Below are 21,118 nucleotides of genomic sequence, written 5' to 3' on the forward strand. Positions count from 1 at the left end.
GGAGCCAATGGGGGCGCTTTTCTTGTCCAGGCCACTTGCTGGAATGTGAGATGTAGAATGACCCAAGGAGAGCTGCCAAGACAGAGCTCTGCCCCAGGAATTGAACTCAAGGGGTGTCAGGGAGCAGGTGACCTTTGTGCACCTGGCGCGGGGGACGTGGCTCCCCTCTTCCAGCTGGTCTAGCCAGGTGCCTGCCTGCCTGCCATGATCTCTGGACGCCAGTAGAGGGTTGTTGTGGGTTTGGGTGAAACACCACCTCTGAGCTCTTCCGCGGGGCTAGCAATCACCCCATTCGCGCTCAGAACCCCCTCAGCGAGTCTAACAGCAGGCCTGGTTACCCGGACCCGGTCTGCACATCTGTCTTGGCTAGGGGTTTGCAGAAGCTTGGTAAAAAGGCTCCCTGTGTTCTTGCGCGCGCCGCTCTCTACAGCTTCTCTTTTTCTTGGATTCTCGCCTGTCTCCTCCCACAGGAAAAAAAAAAGGTCACGTATGTTTGGAAAAATATGTAGGTCAGTGGAACATTTCCTGCACTGGTGCAAAAGGAGAGAGGGCAGTGGGGGCGGGGAGGGAGAGGCCAGGCGCTGCTCCGAGGGCGCCTCCTGGCCGCAGCCCCCGACCTGCGGCCCTGAGGTTACAAGGGGACATTTAGCGGGTTCTTGCCGATCCTTGACCCATTTTCCTGACCAGCTAAGCTCGCCCTGGAGGAGGCACCGAGCGTTCCTCCCTAGCAACCGCTGCTATCTTCCACGAACAGCGTTCACTCTCACATCCCAGGACCCCTCTTCTCACCTGGTGTTTCCTCACCCACCCACACCCCCAGTGACCTGAGTCACGGAAGCGCATAGGCCTGCCCTTAGAGGTCGGCGTGGGCAAGGGGGACAAGACAATCGCGTTCTAGCAAACACCCCCACCCCGTGACAGCACAGTGGCAGTGGGCACTGAGATGATTCCCATTTACCCGGGACACGGGATTCTTTGCTACCCCCCCCCCCCAGTGACAACTTTAGCGGGACCCGGGCCGGCAGCTCCTCAAATGTCAAGCTCGCCTCCCCTCTTCCCGGTTCCACGTTAAGCACAATCTCCCCCTTCTACCGCGCCCAGTCCGGACCAGACTGGCCGGACCCCTACTTCGATACCCCCAACCCCGCAACCCCAAGCAGCCCCGCAGGATTCGCAGCAGCCCTGGGGACGCACGGGTGTCTGCCCCGCCAAGAGTAGCCGGGGGTCGCAGGGTCCGCGTCCCTGCGGCACGCGCTGAGTGCGCGGCTCACACTGGGTTTGGACCGTAGGGGGTAGGGGGAGCGGGTAGCAGCGGGAGCCTGGAGGCTTAGGAGGAAGAGGAGGAGGAGGAAGGGGAGCGGGAGGAGGAGGAGAGAGAGGAGAGGGAGGAGGAGGAGGCGGCAGCGGGGCGGGGAGGCGGCGGCGGTCCCCAGCTCTACGCGCCCAAGAGTTTGCGGCGCGAGCGGCGGGCTTTTCCGCAGGACCCGAGGGACCCGCGCAGCGGCCGCGGAGCCCCAAGACCCCGGCGGCAGCGGCGAGAGCAGCGCCTCCCGCCGCCGCCCGGGAGAAGCTCCCCGAGCCCGCCTGCCGCCTCGGCTCCCCGCGGCGGCGGGAGGCGCGTCTCCCCGGCTCAGTCGGTGCCCGGCCTGGCGGGGCCGCCCCGGCCCGCTCGGAGGTAAGAAGCCACCGCGCCTGGGGACGCGCGATCTCGGGTGGGAATACGTGCGCGTGGCTCGCGGCTCTGGTCACCTGCTTGCTAGCGCTGGGGACGCGCGGGGCAGGGAGGGACGCTCGGGCGCGACACCGAGCGAGGCTGCGCAGCGCAGGCACCCGGGGGGGTTGGGGCGCGGGGAGGTGAGTCCTGCGCACTCCGGGTCCTGCCGCCCTGGGCTTCGGGTCCTGCCGACCGCTGCAGTCAGACAGACGGTGGGCTCCTGGAGCTGCTCGCCAAGGGAGAGGACTAGGCACCCCAAACCTCAGGATTCGGGGGTCCTCCGAGGGTGCTAGAGGGGTACTGCGTGCCCGGACAGAAGCTTTCAAGATTGCCCGCTGCCCTTCCAGAGCCGCACCGCAGGCATCCCGAAGCGTAGGGAGCCCGGAAGAGTGTGGTTGCCTGGCCGGGGGCCTTGTGTCACTGCGTTCCTGGGTCTGACTTGGCTTAGGGCCGGACTGAAAGCCCGGTCTTTGTGCTTAGACAGCTCTGCGCTCCTGGGACTCCCCGGGTTGGATGCTACAACATTGTTTTAATGGGAGGTATGCCCCCCTCCCCAAGTAGAAGAGGGGTGCTCCCTTGACTTCTAAAAAGCCACTTAGGGTGGGAAGCAGGGGGCAGGGACAGGTACCAAGAGGCTCAATTCAAAGCCAGCCTCTCCCCTCTGCCCGCCTCTCCTTAACTGCTTAAGGTAAGAAAGTTTGTTTTCGGCTCTGTGGTTCATAAATAATTAGTTACCAGTTTTGTTGACAAGGCAAGATGGAAACCTTAAGCATACACGCGCATTTCCACCGACTCTAGAATCTCCTAAGGTTAAATCCAGGAGTCTTTAGTTCGTAAAGTTGTAGGCTGTAGCGTTCAACAGGTGTTGCAAGGGTCCTAGAGGCCCCAGCTTAGGGGTTTTTTTCTCTATCCATTGCATTAAAATCTGCCCCTAGTTCGCGGTTAGCTTGCTTCTTTACAGGTGAATATTGAGTCGTTATTAACTGCGTCGGCGGAGACAGCTAGTCTGTCTCAATCACTAGAACTCTATTATCCTTAATAGGGTTTTCTTTAATAGGAGGGATTTCCCATTTGGACTTTCCAGGTAGTTAGTCCTGAAGCAGTTCCTGGCAGGACTCAGCTCTGTCAACACCTCCCTGTCTCTCTCTTCACAGCGAAGTCCCCAGCCAGCAAACTGGCCAACTAATTATGGCTTGCATGAAAAAAACGGCCAGCCCTGGAAGGCCCCTTCAGACACAAGAGCAAATACTGGCTTGATCGTCCTTCCTGCTACTAAAATTTCTCTGAAGGAAAACATTGCCAGAAATAACCTCCAATCTCTTTTAAATAACCCCTAAATAAATATAATCCTGTTTTTAAAAGAGATATTGCGATCTGGGCCACTATTTTACAAAGCAAATTTTTTTGTTACTGGCAGATATGAACCAGTTGAGGTACTGGCATTTCCCAGCAGTCTACTCTTTTGCCAATTCCCCTCAGAAACCCATACCTCTATTTATTTGGAGGTCATCCCACTGTGCAGATGTGAAAAGGGTTTTTATTCCAACTACTCCCTAGAGTTACATCTTGAGGGGTAGGAAAGGATATACTCTAGAGAAAGCACATTATTAATAAAATGTTACAACACACGCCCAAGGATTAAACATGCCTGTAGAATGGAATGAGACATTTGCAATGAGTGTGTTGAGAGGAAAATTTCCTGGTGTGGTAGATGTTCACATGGTAACTGAAGAGATAACCTTTATATAGAAAACAATTTTTTTAACTTACCTAGTTGTTTGTAACAATTTGGTCTCTGCTTTATGTTTCTGGCTGCTTCTTAATAAAAATGTAAAAAACAATGAAATCAGTAAAAACAAATCACAATTTAAATCCATCTTTTGGGAGCTTCTGCCTTAGATCTTGATAGCCTATATTAGTAGCTACTTCTTAAGTGCAAAAGTCAATGGTATTAAATTTCTTCAGGTTAAATTAATATGTAGGTTTCTCTCTCTCATACATTCTGGGTATATGATATATATATATATATATATATATATATGCATATATATATGTGTGTGTATATATATATATATATCAAGAATTTTCCTTATAGTAAATCCTCAGAAGCCAAACGGTTAAATCTTCACAAATTTTTAAAACAAGAACACATGTGCTTTGTCCTGGATGCCAAGAGCCACTGTGAACTTTCCACAGGCTCTTCTGGCTGATCCCCCACACACTGCAACGTCTCCCCCAGCAGAGGTCAAATTGTGAGGGGTTTGAAAATAGCCTAGTGAGTCAGTCCTCTTGGCTGCTTTACTCGAACAGTTTAATTGGCTTCATCATAGCAAGTGTCTAATGGAGCTTCACATTTACGTAGTGAAAATGGTACTTGAAGCCGCATTGGCTCACAGGGAAGTGTCATTAGCATATCCCTCCCCCGCCCCGTCCCCCCCCCCATGCTATTTGTAGCAAAGACAGGTTGAGGGCTGTCACATCCAAATCTTTTCCTCTCATCACCATGAAGCCATGTTCACAATAGATGCTCAATAAATAGGTTTGGGAAACAACTGGATTTTGGTAATCACTCTCCAAGGTTAGGTTTCTGAGTGCTAATAGGGTACTTAACTATGAGTAATCCTGTGTTGTCAGCTGATGATTAATAATTCCTAAGTACACGGGGAAACACTTATTGAACATGAGCATGTACGGAGACATTTTCCAAACAATCTTTAGCTAAGACCCTGCTGTGTCTCACTTGAATTTTTTTTTTTAAGCTTAGGGGCCACGTGCTGTGTTAAGTGGAGAGCCATTTCTTAGATGGATTTCCCCTAGAGGCCACTTGAGTGTCTGCAGGTCAGAGTGTCTGGTTCCATTTGGTGATTCAGAAGAGAAATGAGAGTTTCTCTTTTATTCTGGTGTGAAATAAACAGTGTGTACAGAGAGGTGGAAGGGGAGGGGCAATCGGAGTGCAGTGAGTCACTGGGGGTTGGGGGTGGGGCCCGTATGCGAAGAGTCTAGTTCAGAAGCTTCAGTGCCACACACAAGCAGGCTCTCGGATACACTTGACCTCATCAGCAGGCGAGCGTGCGCTAAACAATGAGCCAGACGATACAAAACATAGCAGAGACATACATGTAGGAGCCAGAGATGAGGAAGAGAGAAGAACACTGGTTCTTGTAAACTGAAAGAGGTCCTGCCACGCCTCTCTGCGGGGCGGGGCGGTGGACCAGGAGGAGGAGCCTTGGGCGGAGTTTTCTGGGAGGGCTTCCTCATAGCTGACCTTGTGCAGCTGTGTGGAGAAGCACGTTGTGACTTGACAGGAAATAGAACGTAGAGTTTAAAGTCAGACTTGGGGTAGCTTCCCTCTCACCTGAGTGCCTAGGGAGCTTGTCTTGCTAGGTCTCTGGGATTACTGGTGAGGGATGTGTGTAAGGCCTAGCAAATGGGATTGCTTTTGTTGTTGTTTCTGCTCCCATAGGTAACCCCCTCACCCACATTGCTGTATGTAACTTCAATAAAACTCCTTGGTTCACCAAGTTGGCTTTGGGTGACATCTGTACTGTGTTGTCATGAGCCCCATACCTGTTACATGTGTGTCTGTTACATCTTCCCAGAGGAAGCCTGTCACGCAATAGTGAATATGATATTAGAGGATGGAGAGCATTTTAAAAATTATTTTTCTATTTGTAAAAACAGGTCGTGTAGATTTTGGAAAAGACAGAAAATAATGAAGTAAATGAGAACATGTATTTTTTTCAGGATGGTCTTCCTTCTGGTCTCTTTCCTAGCATTTAAAATGTTTCTAGTAGGCTTGAAACTCACATGGCGTATCAGTCCCTTTGCTCATTGCTGGGACAAAACACCCCACAGATTCACCTTCTGGAAAGAAGGAGTTGTCTCCCTCTGAGGTATGGTCCTTCAAGGTGGGAGGTCAAGGCAGCAGGGAGATATGGGGCTTCTGTCACACTGTTTCCCATTGTTTCAGCCCAGGACCCCAGGCTTCTGTCACACTGTTTCCCATTGTTTCAGCCCAGGACCCCAGGCTTCTGTCACATTGTTTCCCATTGTTTCAGCCCAGGACCCCAGGTCATGGAATGATATTGCCCACATCCTGGGTGGGTCTTCCTGGGAAGCATCTCGCAGCTACCCTCAGAGCACTGTCTCCAAGTCCAGTCGGGTTGACAATGACAACCGCTCCACATGCAGAAAATCCTACAGAAAAGATTTCAAATAACAGACTGTATTCCAATAAGCAGAAAAGCCTCCCTTCTCCCCTGGCAGCTGGCTACCACTTCCCATCTTTTGACTTGAAAGGAAACTGGTTTTTCCCCAACCTGAATCAGGAGTTGAACACCAGCACTTTACAGGGATTGGCTCAAAGTGAGCAATGGGCCCTGCACTAGCCAATAAAATGTAAGGTCAGGTTACTTAGAGGCTTCTGGGAAAGTGTTCCTAGCTCTTAAGAAGAGGAAAGATTTCTCTCCACACAATCCTATGGGGAAGTGCCTATTTGCTAAGTAACTATGGGCCACTGAGACAGAAGACTGCAGACTTGAAGAAGGAGGTCTCCATAGAGGAGTTTCCCCCAGGAGGTCCATGCTTAAAATACTTCTGGGTGTGGCAGGTCCAGTTAGTTTTCCTTTGAGTTGTAGCTAAAATCAGTCTGAGTGCCTGTAATTTCCAAGCCCTTTCAAAGGGGAACTAGTGTTTGTTTCAAGACAGGGTTTTTCTGTGTAGCCCTGGCTGTCCTGGAACTCACTCTGTAGACCAGGCTGGCCTCAAACTCAGATATCCGCCTGCCTCTGCCTCCAGCGTGCTGGGATTAAAGGTGTGTGCCACCACTGCCTGTGGGAGATCTAGTCTTCACCACGGAGCTCGCCCTTGCTACTCACTTTGCACGTTTAGACACAGAGGCACAGGCACATACTTGAGAACAGAGCACATGGTATAGATGCCACTGCTCATTTTAAAAAGCAACTGTGTGGCACAGACAGCTTTGTTTGTCTCTCTTTAAAACCATCACTCATATCAATGTGAAGGACCATATAGCATCATCCAGTGTGGCCATGGTTTATCCAACTCATCTCAGTTTACAGACATTTCGTGGTCTTTGTGGATCAGGAGTTCCAGGGAAAGGGTTTCTAAGTAAAAGGTGCATCTGTTCAGAACATTGGAAGATGCCATCTAATTGATGACTTACAGTGAGTGGTACCCATGCGGCCTGTCTGTGGGGGCTTGGCGGTCTTGTCAGTGCGTCTTCACTATGCTGTGCATTACCTGGCTTTCAAAATCTCTTCTGTGCATGGAACTTATTTTCCACCTGTGACTGGGGAAATGCAAATGGAGGAATGGGGGTGTGGCATGCACTGGCTGGGGAAGCGTTTCCTTGTGTGTAAAGGTGCAAAAGGAAATCTTAGAAACAGAGACTGTCTGTGAAAATTAAGTAGATGTGATTAGCCTTGTAGTACTCCTGGGAAATTCCTAGAAAACGGTGCTAGTGGATCTTTAGTGTTTCCAAGAAAACCCCCAAGGAAAGAGACTTCCAGATCTTAATCTCAATATGTAGCTCTGGCTGGCCTGGACCTCACAGAGATCCTTGCCTCTGTCTCCAGAGAGCCGGGTCAAAGGCATGTGCCGCCAGACCCAGCTCTGGCCCTATGCACTTCTGCAAAGTTTTATTGCTTTGGGGACCCATGGGTCGCTGTACAGTAGAACGATGCATTCTGAACTGAGTTTTCTGAAGGTTTGGTTGTCATTTGCAGATACGCTGTGCCCCTCATGAGACACAGCTGGAACAAGGTTTTCTGGATTCGATGGTGTTTCTCACTTCTTCCAGAGAAGACAGGAATGAAAAGGGGATGGCCCATGGACAAAAAGCTAAGGAATACTATTTCCTTCAGGAAAATGCAGTGTGCAGAGTGGTGCTCTCATTCTCTGGAGCAGTGGCCATATGCTGTCTCCTGATAGGGTAGGGGAAGGGGAAAACCGGCCACACAGAGGAGCCTTCCTAAAGAAAACGTTCAGTGTGTGTGATTCTGGGTGTGCCACCAGAATTATTGTGTGGATTCTAAATATACTGATATGCACAAAATGATCACTGGACCATCTGCAGAAGCATGGCAGATGAGACAGGAAGCTTGGAGAGAACCAAGGAGTAAGGACATTTCCGTTTCCAGTCAGTTTTATCAATATCTATGTTCTTGGCACGCAAACGTGAATGTTTTTTTTTTCCATCCTTAATTCTGGCTGGTTAATTTTATTTAAACCTCAGCATCTTATTGCCAGCTCTCTGGGTGGGGCTGTGAGTCCTCCGTACCCATCGACTGAGCATTCAGTATCACACAGAAACCTTCATCCGGTCTTGTGTCATGTCAGTTTTCTGACACTGTTACAAAACACCTGAGACAAACTAGTTAAAAGGAGGCGAGGTTCATTTTTCCACTCGTGTTTCAGAGGTGCCCTCTGGTCACCTGGCTCCATTGGTTTCAGGTTCATAGCAAGGCAGATTGTAAAAGGAGGGATCTGTTCATCTCATCGTGGCCAGGTAGTAACAAGATGGACCAGGGAGGCACACCCTCAGCAAGCGAAGCAAATGTTTCCTTCCTCCAGACCCACCTCTTTCAGTAGGTGATGGCCATGTTTTCAGGACGTGGGCATCTGGATGTATTGGACATCCCAGCCATTGTACATGCTTTTAGCTTTGGAAGTGGATAGTGTCCATTTCCTGTCATTTTGCAAGGCGGAGGCACATCTGGGATTGGGGATCATCATAGTTCATCTCAGGTAAAGAGTTCAGATCAGCCTCCTGTTGACGGCATCTGGAGCGGGATGAGCTCACTTGGAGATGGAGGGGTGTTTTTGAGGAGTTATGCTGGAATGAGGACAGGGGAAGCCAGGTCAACCGCTGCACCAACCCAACCAGCCATTGACTACACCACATTAACGCTTTTGTGTTCTGTCTCTATCTGTGTACTTTCCAACTGCTGCAAAAAGACACCATGACCACGTAAACTTATAAAACAAAGTGGTTAATTTGGGCTTATGGTTTCAGAGGGCTGGAGTCCATGAAGGCAGAGCAAATGTACGGCAGCCAGAACAGCTGAGAGCTCACATCTTGATTCATAAGCAAGAGGCAGAGAGCACACTGGAAATGGAGCCTTTTGAAACCTCAGAGCCCACCCCCAGTGACACAACCCCTGCAATGAAGTGACATCCCCTAATTCTTCCAAAGAGTTCCACCAATAGGGGACCAAGTATTTAAATGCATGAGCAAATGAGGGCCACGCTCATTCAAACCACCACAGTCTCTAAAAGACACAGCTTGCCATTCATAGGCCCTGCGAGAGACCTGTTTCCCTGGAGACCAAGATCTAATAGAAACAAGAGGAATATTGCTGAACCCAAGTTCGGGGCCGTGTTTTTTGGCAAGGCTGAGAATGAGGCTGAAGCTCTGGACTCAGCTCCTGTGATGACTACAGACCCACGACAGGGCATCTGTTGCTTCTGTAGCCTCCCTCCCTTCTTCTTGGCAACAGCCAGTGGGAGAAACCCACTCAGAGCGACAAGCACGGCCGCTGTGTAGCTACAGCCGCTGTGTAGCTAGCCAGCTTTTGTTCCTTCAGACCAGGGGCTGAGGTTGTCACCCCATGCAAACTGTGAGCTTTGCCTTGCTAACCGCCTCTAGGCTAGCCGGCTCAGGACAAACTGAACTTTGTCTGGGACGGGGAAGTCACTTCTGAGCTGCTTCTGGAGCTTGGGTCCTTCACCTTTGCCAAATCTCAACCTTCCATATGAAGAGTCACAGGTGAAGTGGCTTTGGGTCACCAGGTCTGTCGTCACAGAGGTTCACTGTTCCACTTTCTCTCCTGAAGCTCACAACTCTTTCCCATGCACCAGGCTAATTAACGGGCGCAGAACCATTGTTCTCAGCCTCCCTTTTGAAGCCTGTGTGTAGGGTGTGGGGATTGTCTAGGAACCAGGCTTTAGAGACCAAGGCGACTGGGGTGTGTGTGACTCACCTGCTCTCAGTCACTGCTCATCCCGTCCCGGATCTCCCCTTTGTCACACACCAGCCTGTTCTTTAACATTCATTCTCTGCACGCTGGACTCCCGGGGCCCAGATCCACAGGTCCTGCTCCTCCCTCTGAGTGCTCCCTGGAGAGTGCTTCTCCCTGGAGAGCTTCAGTGACACTCTTGGACACGATATGCAGCTGCTCAGATCAGGGATTTCTTCCACATGTGCCCATTTGACTTCTGTAGCATGGCTTGGGCTCTGGGTGTGTGTGAGGGTGTCTTGCGCCCTCAGAACTTCTTGAGGACAAGAACATAGGCTTTCTGTAGTGGTTGCTGTTATTGTTGTTTGAGACAGTCTTCCTTTATATAGCTTTGGCGGACCTCAAATTCCCGGTGTAGCCCAGGCTGGCCTTAAATGCCAAGGGACAGGGATGTGCCACCATGTCTAGCAATCATAGCATTCAGTGTTGGAGAGAAGAATGAACTGACCCTCTGCCAGTCAGCAGCTGTCCCCTCAGGAACATGACAGAAAACCCTCACATTGAATCTTCTATGGGCAAACAGAATTTTCTCAACCTTCCCACTTGGGGCCAGTTTAGTTGTCATCCTTAACTTCCCATTTCTTTAGGAATCTGCCCCAACACTCACCTAGTAGGTCTGCATGTTATTCTGTTCTGGCCCAACACTCACATAGTAGGTTCACAGGTGTAGTAGCTATTTCTGGTTGTCAACTTGACTATATCTGGAATGAACTACAATCCAGTATTGGAAGGCTCTCCAGTGAACCTAATCTGGAGGCTGGGAGATAGAAGTTTCTGATCTGGATCTTGGTATGGAGATCTTGAGGCATCGTGGCTATGGATTCCAAAAGATTAAGACAGGGAGATCTCTGAGTTCAAGGTCATCTGGGATTAAAGGTGTGGTGGCACACACCTTTAATCTGGGCTACACCTTCTGCTGGGGACCATATAAGGACATTGGAAGAAGGGAGTCTNGNTCTCGCTCTTTNGCCTTCTTGCNGTGTGGGACTCAGCAACTGCTAGATCCTTGGACTTCCATTCACAGCTACTACTGAACCATTGTTGGGAATTGGACTGCAGACTGTAAGTCATCAGTAAATTCCTTTACTATGTAGAGACTATCCGTAAGTTCTGTGACTCTAGAGAACCCTGACTAATACAACAGGTTATCCTTGCCTCAGTGTTATTGGGTTTTCTGCCATTCCATACTACACAAGGCCAAGGAAGTTTTCATGTGTTACAAAGATGACAGCGTTCTAGGCAGCAAGGTGACGTGTTTGGCTTATACCACATGTGTTCAGATGTATGTTGATTGACATACAGTAATCCCTGTGCCCTTGGGACTCAGGGTTAGGGGCAGTTCCGGAACTCATGTAGGTGCTAAAATCTGAGCACGATCAAGTTTCTTATACGAGCTGACGTAATGTTTGCATGCAACCCGCACACATTTGACTATGTACTTCCAATCATGTGTGTGTTACTCATCCCCCCTAGGATCATGAAACTGCTGTGCAGATCAGTGTTATACTGTTAGGTCACAGCAACAAACAAGTGACTCCATGTTTAGCAGAGAAGATATGTCCCCAAATATCTCCAATCTGTGGTTGGTGTCATCAGTGAAGGTGGAACTGGAGGCGGTGAAGAGCAGACTTTATTGAGTTAGTCAGCGGCCATCATCTGCCATGTTATCGACACTCTAGGGTGGTGGTTCTCACCCTACCTCGTGCTGCGACCCTTTCACACAGTTCCTCGTGTCGTGATGGCCCCCAGCCGTACAATTATCTCCTTGCTTCCTTATAGCTACAATTATGCTACTGTTAGGAATTGTGATAGCTACATCTGCCATGCAGGATCTCTGTACTCGACCCTGGGAAGGGGTCTTGACTCACAGGCTGAGAACCACCGCCCTAGTGGCTTTCCTCTTTCAGGCTCCTTGCTTAGAGCAGCAGCGTGTCCCCTCCCGGGCGGGAGCTTGCAGTTTGTCAGCTCCATACGTGGATGGATGCTTTGACCACATGCTGCCTGAAACCTAGGAAGTAAGGCATGCCCGCTGAAAAGCCTGCCATGCTTACACTTCAAAAGGAACTGTTCTTCTTGGGATTCTCATTTGTTTAATATGTCTTCATGAAGTAGCTGTTTGGTGTGACTTCTGCTTCTGTCTCGGCCATCCCCTGTATCTTGCATCATATCACCACTAATGACAGTCTTCATCCTCGTTTGGTACCTCTTGAGGTGGTTTCACTAGGATGTACTGTTTTCTTTTTATATTTTTATCACACGTAGTTATGTGTGTGTGTGTGTGTGTGTGTATGTATGTATGTATATGTGTGTGTCACACAAACACACACACACGATTGTAGTGGGTTTGGTCTAATGCTGTTTATATTCTAATGTTAATGAAAGAGTCCACATGGAAGACACTGAAGGACCCTGACCCCAGTTAATTCTGATTTGGTAAATAAAGATGCTTGTAGCCAATAGCTGGGGAGAAGAGACATAGGCAAGGTTTAGGTTTCCCAGGCTTGGACCATGAGGAAGGAGCAGGAAGGGAGCCACTATGCCTTAGAGGAGTGTGCAGGAAAGAGACAAGAGCCACCATGGGGAAGAGAAGCAAGGAGAGCCCCAGAGCCTCTGGGTCAAGAGAACATGGCCCAGAAGATTGCCTGGTTAGAGCTAAGAACAGCCCAGATGAAGCATCATAAATAATAACTTCAGTTATAGATGATGATATAAATTCTAACAGCATGGAGTGGGTAGGCAGCTGCCCAGCTATTAACTTCATAAGGCATATCAAAATATAAAGGCTGTGTGTGTGTGTTGCTTCTGGGAACATAAATGGTCAAAGGTGGGAAGGAACCCCATGCCAAGATTTATATGTACACACACACACACCACGTCTCCATAACTTAAACTTGTGACTAAGGACATCCAGGCAAGCCATATAGAGCAGATCTGAGAGCATGAGAGACTCTGCTGTCTCCTGTCCCATGACACCATGGCGGTCAGAAGACAGTTTGCAAGAGTTGTTTCTCTCCTTGTAGGTTACTGAGGTCTCAGGTCATCAAGCTTGGTGGCAAGTCCTGTCACCCACTGAACCATCTCTCTGGCTCCAATGTTTGTATTCTCTAGTATCTCTAGCGTATATGGTTCAATTGGATGCCCATAAAAACATTCTTCTTGACCTTGGGTGTGTCAGCATTGACCTTTGACCTTGCTTTAAATCATAGTTTTTACTGTAGCATGGGTCAGTCCTTTCTGCTTTGGTATGGTTTAATGGAGACAGCTTTTGGCCCATAACTGAGATCTTTGGCTCCTTGACCCTGTTGCCACGACCAAACAACCTTGACAAGTCCCATATGCCTAAGAATCTTTTTTTTTAATGCATAAAAGGGAGATAAAAATATGTAAAGCTGAAGATCAGGAGCATAGGATGCTTACTACTGAGTTCCAGAAAAGCAAGGGGTATTGTCTTATTGCTGTTGTGACCTGCGCATCAAACCCCTGCACACACAGCGGGGGGACACGCCAGTCTCAGAATGTGTTCTTCTTGAATGAGGCTCTTGTTTTCTTTTTCCTTCCCCAGACTCTGAACGCTGTATGCACGCACAATTAAAAGCATAGCGTAGCTCAATATTCTCTTGAAAGCTAACACAGTGGAGAAAGTGAAAGGGTCACGGCAGAAACGAAACCCTCGGGATGGCTTGGCAGTTGCTTGAGGTCGTGTGGTTTGCTTTCAAAGGCTCTTCCCATTTCTAAGAACAAAGTACAACGATAACCTCTCGTGCCTGAGATTGCCATCCAAATCAAACAGCCTCCGTGTGTTCCCCTGGGTTCTGAGTTTTATCGGTTGTGTGGGTCTGTTTATGTGTGACAAACCTAACCTGTGTTATTTTATGTGAATTTGATTTTTTTTTTTCCTAAAGAAGGTTGGTCTGAGTTGCTGAGTCTGAGCTCCTCCTACCCTGAGGGGTATCCACGTTTCTCTCCCGGGCCAGAATTCCCCAAAGAACAAAACTAAACTGATTTTCAGTGATAGCAGAAGTCTGGCTAATACGGTGGTCTGGGGTGGAGAAAGAAGACGTCAGCCATCGCCTAGTAACGCAGGCCATGTTTCCCAAATGCAAGTCAGAGGGGAACAGGGCCACAGGCGCTGCTGACCCTGGCATTGGAGCACGTAGGTGGCACTAGACTTGCCCATTTCGGGGTGGCTGTGGTACTTTCCGGCCTCCACTCAGACCCAAGGAAGTTCCTTCACCTGAAGCATCAGAGGTTTCTTTGGCACAAGGTGTCCCCGACTGCAGCCCAACTCCTGCACCGCCCAGAAGCCCTGGGAGGGGCAAGCTGTAGCCAGAAAGGCCAACTTTGCCTCCTCTTATCTTTCCACGTGCTCCACACAATCTGTGCTCTGACAAGAGTCTACTGCGATAAAGGAAGTCAGAGTTCTGAAGACGAGGGAGAAGAGGGAGAGATGAGGACAAAGCTGGATCTGGAGTGTTCACACTCACTCGGAGACACTCTTGGACATTAGTCTCTGACCTCCAACTTCTCAAACGGAACAAAAAAAAATGTACCTTGTGCCTATAATAAACAGTAAATATTTACTTATTACGGTTCAGGTTCAGGTTACCAACCTGACAGGCCTGGGCAGACAAACCCACAACCAAAGATTTGCCTCAGTTGGATGGGTCTGCAGTCCTACCTGTGAAGCATTTTCTTGATTGATTAAGGAGGGCCCAGTCTAGCGGGCAGCACCATTCCTGAGCAGGTAGGCCTGGGCCTTGTAAGGAGTATAGCTAGCTTACCATGAACTTGAGAGCGAGCCAGTAGGCAGCGTTGCTCCATGGTTTCTGTTTCAGTTCATGCCTTGAGCTCCTGTCACAACCTCATTCAGTGATGAACTGTTGGCCTGGAAGTGTAAGCCGCATTAAGCCTTTCTTCCCAGGTTGCTTGTGGTCCTGGTGTTTTGTCATATCAACAGGAATAAAACCAGGGACAGTAAAGGTTTAAAAACTGCCAGATGATTGTATATCCTTTGGGGATACAGTGTGTTTTCCCCAATACATTTCTATACTGTGGGGGGGGGGGTCTGCTCTGGAAACAGCTTACTCATCATCTCAAACACTTCTCCTTGTGAGGAGACCATCCGAAATCCTCTCTTCTAACTGTATAGAAGATTAGATGTTTTTATCAAGGCTGGAGAAATGGCTCAGAGGTTAAGAGTACCCACTGCTCTGGCCAGCACTCACACTGGGTGGCTCACAACCAATTCTAGCTCCACCCTCTTCTGTGAACATCTACACAAACACACAAGCATACATTGTGTGCATGCACACGCACAAATGCACAGGCACTCTCAGAAAGAATTCCACACTGCCTCGTCACACACTCTGTGCAATAAGACACCAGGATGTGTTCCACTGATCAGCTGGAGTTTATCTTAACAACTTTCAGGAGTCCTCGGGTTCATGGCAGAACAGGCGTAGCCACAGGGTTCATATCCCTTTCTGGGCGTCTCCTTATCATTTGTCCTTTAGCAGTGATTCAAGTAGACTGTGACCAGTTCTGGGGATTACCCTGGAAAGGCAGAACCCATGGGGAGGTCACTGTTAGCACCTCCACACACACCTGACTGTCCTTTGACTCTGTGACAGTCTCTAGGGGGCAGTGTGGAGGCCCCAGAAGTGAGATGACTCACCTCAGTAGAGTCACAGCTTGAATGCAGCCCTTTATTTTAAAAGGACCAAAAATAGAATAGCCAGGGTTTATTTACATTTTTTTTTTCTGAAATGCTGCCTCCAAGAAGATAGAGACTGTGTCTAGAACCAATCAAGCCCTGGACTTACGCCTTCTTTGGCTTAAGCACTTTCCTCAAGTGTGTGGTAATTGTGCACTGCTGGGGGTGGGCAATTTGGCCGTATGCCATTCAGCCCTGAGGAGGAGGAGGCTGTGTGGGAAAGGGTACAAAAGAGCCAATGCTCGCAGGAAAACCTTTTTAGGGCACGATCATTATTCTGTTTCTTGCCATCTTTGCGTAGCTAACCTGCTTTTCAGATCATTTCTCTGTTAAATCAGGACGCCCATTCTGTCACTCCTCATTTTCCCCGAGTCAGATACAACTTCCTCCAGCCAGGCTCAGCTGCAAAGTCACTGAAAGAAAAAGACAAGTGGGCACTACCTTGGGTACCATGTTTGTTGTGGTGGTTTGCATGTGCGAGGCCCAGAGCGTGCCACTATTAGGAGGTGTGGCCTTGTTGGAGTTGGTGTGTCACTGCATGGGCTTTAAGACCCTGGTCCTAGCTGCCTGGGAGTCAGTCTTCTCCTGTTTGCCTTCAGAACAAGATGTTGCACTCTCAGCTCTTCCTGCCCAGGCCTGCCTGGATGCTTCCATGCTTCCTGACATGATGATAATGGACTGAACCTCTGAACCTGTAAGCCAGCCCTAATTAAATGTTGTCCAAGAGTTGCCTTGGTCATGGTATCTGTTCACAGTAGTACAACCCTAACTGAGACATTTGTAAGCCAACCCTTCACCTGGTCTGTATCCCAGGTGCCCAGACAACTATGGAGAACTCTCTAGAATTGTCTCCTAGAAGTCGTTTGGGTTGTGATGAAACATAACCCCCTCACACATGAATGCAAGCCGCAGCATTCGGTGTTATGCAACGGGAAATACAACCAAAGCGTTATAGGCCTTTCAGTAATGGAATTTTCCGAGACTGGCACATTCTCTGTGTCTGTGTGGGCATATGTGCATGCAAGTGCAGGTGCCTGTGAAGGGCAAAAGAAGGGGTCAGATCTCCTGGAGCCAGGTTTCAGGCAGTTGTGAGTCCCACACCCAGCTAACATAGGTCCTGGGGACTGACCTCTGGTGTCCTGGAAGAGCCATGCACACTCTTACCGACTGAGCCAACTCTCCAGTGCCAGGAGTCATCCTTTCCAGGTTGTTTCTTAATTTAAGTCTGGAGGAATACTTCTGCGGAGATCTACTTATTTTACTAAGGGTAGAACAGGAGACTGCAGCCCTCTTTCCCTTCTGACGGCTTTGGGAGCTGTAGACAGAGGTACACCTTCCTGTCTGGAAGCATCAGGGACTCTATTAGATCTGTTACATATTCGTCTACCTTTTTGCCACCACCAGTTTTGAAAACAAACAAAATCTGTAAACATCAAGATAATTTGGCCTGTCTTATGTCTGACATCCATAGGAACACACAACATCAAGTTTATCCCTGCAATTTTGCTTAACAAAGAGTTTAAGTTAGCCACTCAGCACCTCCTTAGAAGGAGCTCAAGAAATTTCTATTTTTTTCCTTCAGAACTCTTCAGTAACACCTGTCTGAATTATTTCAGGCTGCATGTGAAAGGGCACAAAACAAGGATGCTTGCATATATAGTTTCAAAGCTCCAGGAAATCAACAATCAAATTAATTAAGGAAAGGTGTCACATAGAAAGGGTGGCAAGCCAAGTGAAAGATATGGCTCAATAGTGGAACACAGGCCTAGCATCTATGAAGTCCATAGATTTGGTCCCAGAACTGCAGAAAGATGGATGAGTGGATAGATACATAGACAGACAGGCAGACAGACAGACAGACAGACAGACAGATGTAAATACATAGATACATAGATATGTAGATAGATGACAGATACATAGATATATACATACATATACAGACAGATCCATAGATACATAGATGATAGATACATAGATAATACTTATATATACACACACACACACACACACACACACACATATATATATATATATATATATATATATATATAAACGCACACAGAGAGATAGATACATAGATACATAGACAGACAGACAGACAGTCAGACAGACAGATAAAGAGTAGACAAAAGCTACTTAGTAGACCAATGGTGTGATACAGAATGTTGAGCTTTTAAGGGTCAACCATGAAACAATGTGTTGAGTTCATGATTCAAGAGTACCTCAGAGTTTCAATAAGGCAAGTCAAGTGTGTTTTCTAACTTGCTTTTACTATAACAAAACCCTGAGACAACAAATAGGAAAAGTTTATGTTGGCTCAGTTCTGAAGGTTCCAGTCCGTGACTGATTCCCCTGTTTGGGGGCTTACTGTGATACACGGTGGAATCATGTGATGGGGCTGGTTATTCATCTCATGACCAGAAAACCAAGAGAGAAACAAGAGGCTGGAATTCCATAGTCCTCTTCAGGAAAAGCCCCAACCTTCACTCACTAGGCCCTACCTCTTTAAGAGCCCACTGCTAGCTCCAAGTGGTAGCATGCTTTCAATATAGGCCTCTGAGGATGTTAGAGATGTAAGCCACAGCATCAGGGATGGCTGTACCAAGGGAGTGCTTCCTAACCAGTTCCACAGATGGAGATGTTTCTGCACCTTGGCATCAGTGCCTCCATTACTCACAGTGCAACAGCTATGTCCACATTCGAAGTGGGCCTCTGAGCCACACCCACCAGGGGAAAGAGGTAACTGGATTCCCATGGGGTGTTTCTCTTCAGCTTTTCCAGAGAGGGGAGTATTTAGTCAGAAATACCACAGGATTGCATAAAGAGCATGAGAGAATCTGGTGGCTTGGGGAACAAAAGACGTTGCTTGGGTTTTTGTTTGTTTTTTTTTTTTCCCAAGATAAATAATGGAAACCAAGAACACCTTTGCACACCTGCATGAAGCTTTATTGGCCACCACAATCCTTTGTTATTTCTCGTGACTTAGGTTGCTCTCGGGCACCTGGGTCATGCAGGCATGAGAAGCACTCTTCTAGAATTTTCCAGCATTCTAGGGTAGATTGTAACCCCCTAAGAAGCCCTGAACTCATTTGGATTCTGGTGGGATGGCTAACTCATTTAGATCCTTGAGCTCTAATGTATGTGTATGTATGTATGTATGTGTATGTAATGTGTGTATGTGTGTATGTGTATGTAATGTATGTGAATGTATGTATGTGTGTGTAATGTATGTGTATGTATGTGTATGTATGTATGTGTATGTAATGTATGTGTATGTATGTATGTGTATGTATGTATGTATGTATGTGTATGCTGTCCTCTTGAGAGTCGTCCTGACCTTCACAGTCCACGTTACTGTTCTGGGTTTTAGGCAAACATTGCATTTTTATTTGCAGTGTTTTTATAAGTATCAAAGAAAGTCATGGCTCTATTTGGAGAACTGTGGGATGGGAAAGGTGACCTCTGATGTCCTGCACAGGAGGATAATTATGATTGATACCAGTTGACAGACAACTTCATAACTGCCAATATAAGTGTAACATAAAGAAATGTGTTCCAGGCATAGGCACTGATAGTCATTCTAGTGGCCATGATCTGATCCTTAGAGTAGCACACCATGTCCTGTCTAGGCACAATTATTATTGTGTCAATTAAAAAGACTTGCACATCTTTTAAAGAACGCGTATGCTCAGCTTCTTCTGAAAACAGAACTTATAAGAACTTCTGTTTGCTCAAATTACACCATCATTTCTTTTTATGGAATTTAGGGCCGTGTAAAACCGCCCCCTGATCAGCACTTGCTAAGTGTGCTACGTCTTCTCATCCGTGGCTGGGGGCTTGTGCTTGGTGTTTTATGTGAACAGCAAGTATTGCTGGCATTTAGCTCTTTCTCAAGACTGAGCCTTTGCCTGTGTGTGATGTCTACCTTGAACATGCTTATTTCTACCCTCACCTGCCTTCCCTGAGGGACGATACACAGACCCCACTCCCACCCCACCCCCATCCCGCATGTCTATTCCATGGCAAGATGTATATTTCTGTTGTAAGGTTGCCAGTTTCTGCTCTCTACCACCCACTGGACTGCGGGCTTCTAATCCCCTCCAATACTGCCTTCTGTGGGCTGCTTCTGCTGCTGCTGTACACTCTGGACACCGTATGTCTGAAAATACAGAACCTGAACTTCTCAAGGTTTTGGAGATTGGCTTGTGCAGTCAAATACTCCGTGTTTCAGAGAACATGGAAGTCTGTAAAGTCGCAAGTTCCTTGGTTGTGAGACAGGGGTATTTAAAAACATATCCACCAAGATGGTTGCATGGGCCAGTGGAAAAGAACAGCTGATACTCTGAATCCACTTCCATGCCGGACTCTGTAAGTCCAGGAGGGTGTGCAAGCAGCCTTGGTTCAAGCAGTACTTTGAGCCTGCTGCCTGAAGTTAAATCTCAGGTCCACTTACCGCGAGATCTGCATCTTGGAAAGTTGCTTACATCTGATGAGTCCTTTCTTGCTCTGTAAAATAGGTGTCATCGTTGGGCCCGGTTCCTCGTGTTCTTCTGAGGACTCTCTGAGGTGATGCAGGCAGATGTTGGGGTTGTATCTGGAGTGTTTGGGAAATGATCTATACCTAATCCCCATCAAATTATCTACAGTGAATCAATTATCACTAACCATGAGTTAGTTCCCTATGGCCTGTTTCTTCTTTCAACAGAGACACCCAGCACATTTATATATATACAGTCTACCTAGAAACCTACAGTTTGATTAGGTGGCTGGGCCCTAAGCTGTTTCTGAGAGGAATGGGTGAATGCTGGTGTCTCTCTCCTGTCATTCCAAGTAAATCAGCCTCATCTGGAGATTTCGTAAATTTCACATACCTGTAGATGCTGGAGAATCAACCAATCGGAGGCCCTGTTCCTGGCAGAGACTCGCTTCCCATCTCTAAGCAGTCCTTAATTTTCTGTGGCTCTCCATCTAGAATGGGGGCCCTGCAAGATCTCCCTGTCTATGCTGGGATGCTAACCAGCGTTGGGATTGTTTGGGTCTTGTTTAGGCAGCCCTGCCGTTGAGATTTCCTGAGTGTAGCTTCCCTGTTGTAGTTAGAAAGCACAGGCTCACAGCCGACTTCCTGGTTCTCTGGCTCTTCCAGTTGTTCCCCCTTCTGGGATGTTGCCCGAGCCTCAGGCGCAGGAGTTACGTTGTAGACGTATCACCTGTATCTGGGCGGCCCAAGGTCAGGGCTCTCTGCCTTTCAATTGGCTGTGACTCTTGTTAGTGCTCTCCTGCTACTGCCAACAGAAGTGATGAGGGATGAGAACCACACTTCCCCGTAGACCTAAGGATGAGAATTTAGAATGCAGTTAGGAATGATGCCGGCTTAGGGAAGCAGCAGTCGTACACTCTCCTCTAAGATTCATGGCCTCACTGGGTGTGAAGGGTTACAGCACCAGAAATGAAGGCTCTCCTGTTCAGAGTCCAATTAGACAGGCTTCGGTTATACTCAAGCCAGATGCCTGCTCTTGCACCTTTAGGGATACCTTGCCATCCTGGCCATAGCTGGGTAGGACTATCTATTACGTTCCTCCTATGGCAACTTGCACATCACCTTCTGTACTATGAAAGCCAGTCCTGTGGAGGAGGCTTGTCCACTCAGATCCT

General features: G+C 48.1%; 1 protein-coding gene across 3 annotated transcripts in view; it reads left to right on the forward strand.

The window, feature by feature from the left end:
- Positions 1–1,427: 1,427 nt before the first annotated feature.
- Npas2 (neuronal PAS domain protein 2) overlaps positions 1,428–21,118 on the forward strand; it is a 172,298-nt gene continuing 152,607 nt past the window's right edge. Inside the window, exon 1 of one of the 3 annotated variants that reach the window (XM_029538656.1) lies at positions 1,428–1,675. Coding sequence is in view for 1 of the 3 variants with exons in the window: in XM_029538654.1 (XP_029394514.1) it covers positions 2,228–2,253 (26 nt within the window). In the remaining 2 variants the exon portion in view is untranslated. Of the gene's footprint in view, positions 1,676–1,860; positions 2,403–21,118 lie in introns of those variants that run through there. The other 2 variants (XM_021198519.2, XM_029538654.1) reach the window with 2 other exon arrangements.

The sequence above is a fragment of the Mus pahari genome, chromosome 5, assembly GCF_900095145.1.
Source record: "Mus pahari chromosome 5, PAHARI_EIJ_v1.1, whole genome shotgun sequence".
Taxonomy (NCBI): domain Eukaryota; kingdom Metazoa; phylum Chordata; class Mammalia; order Rodentia; family Muridae; genus Mus; species Mus pahari.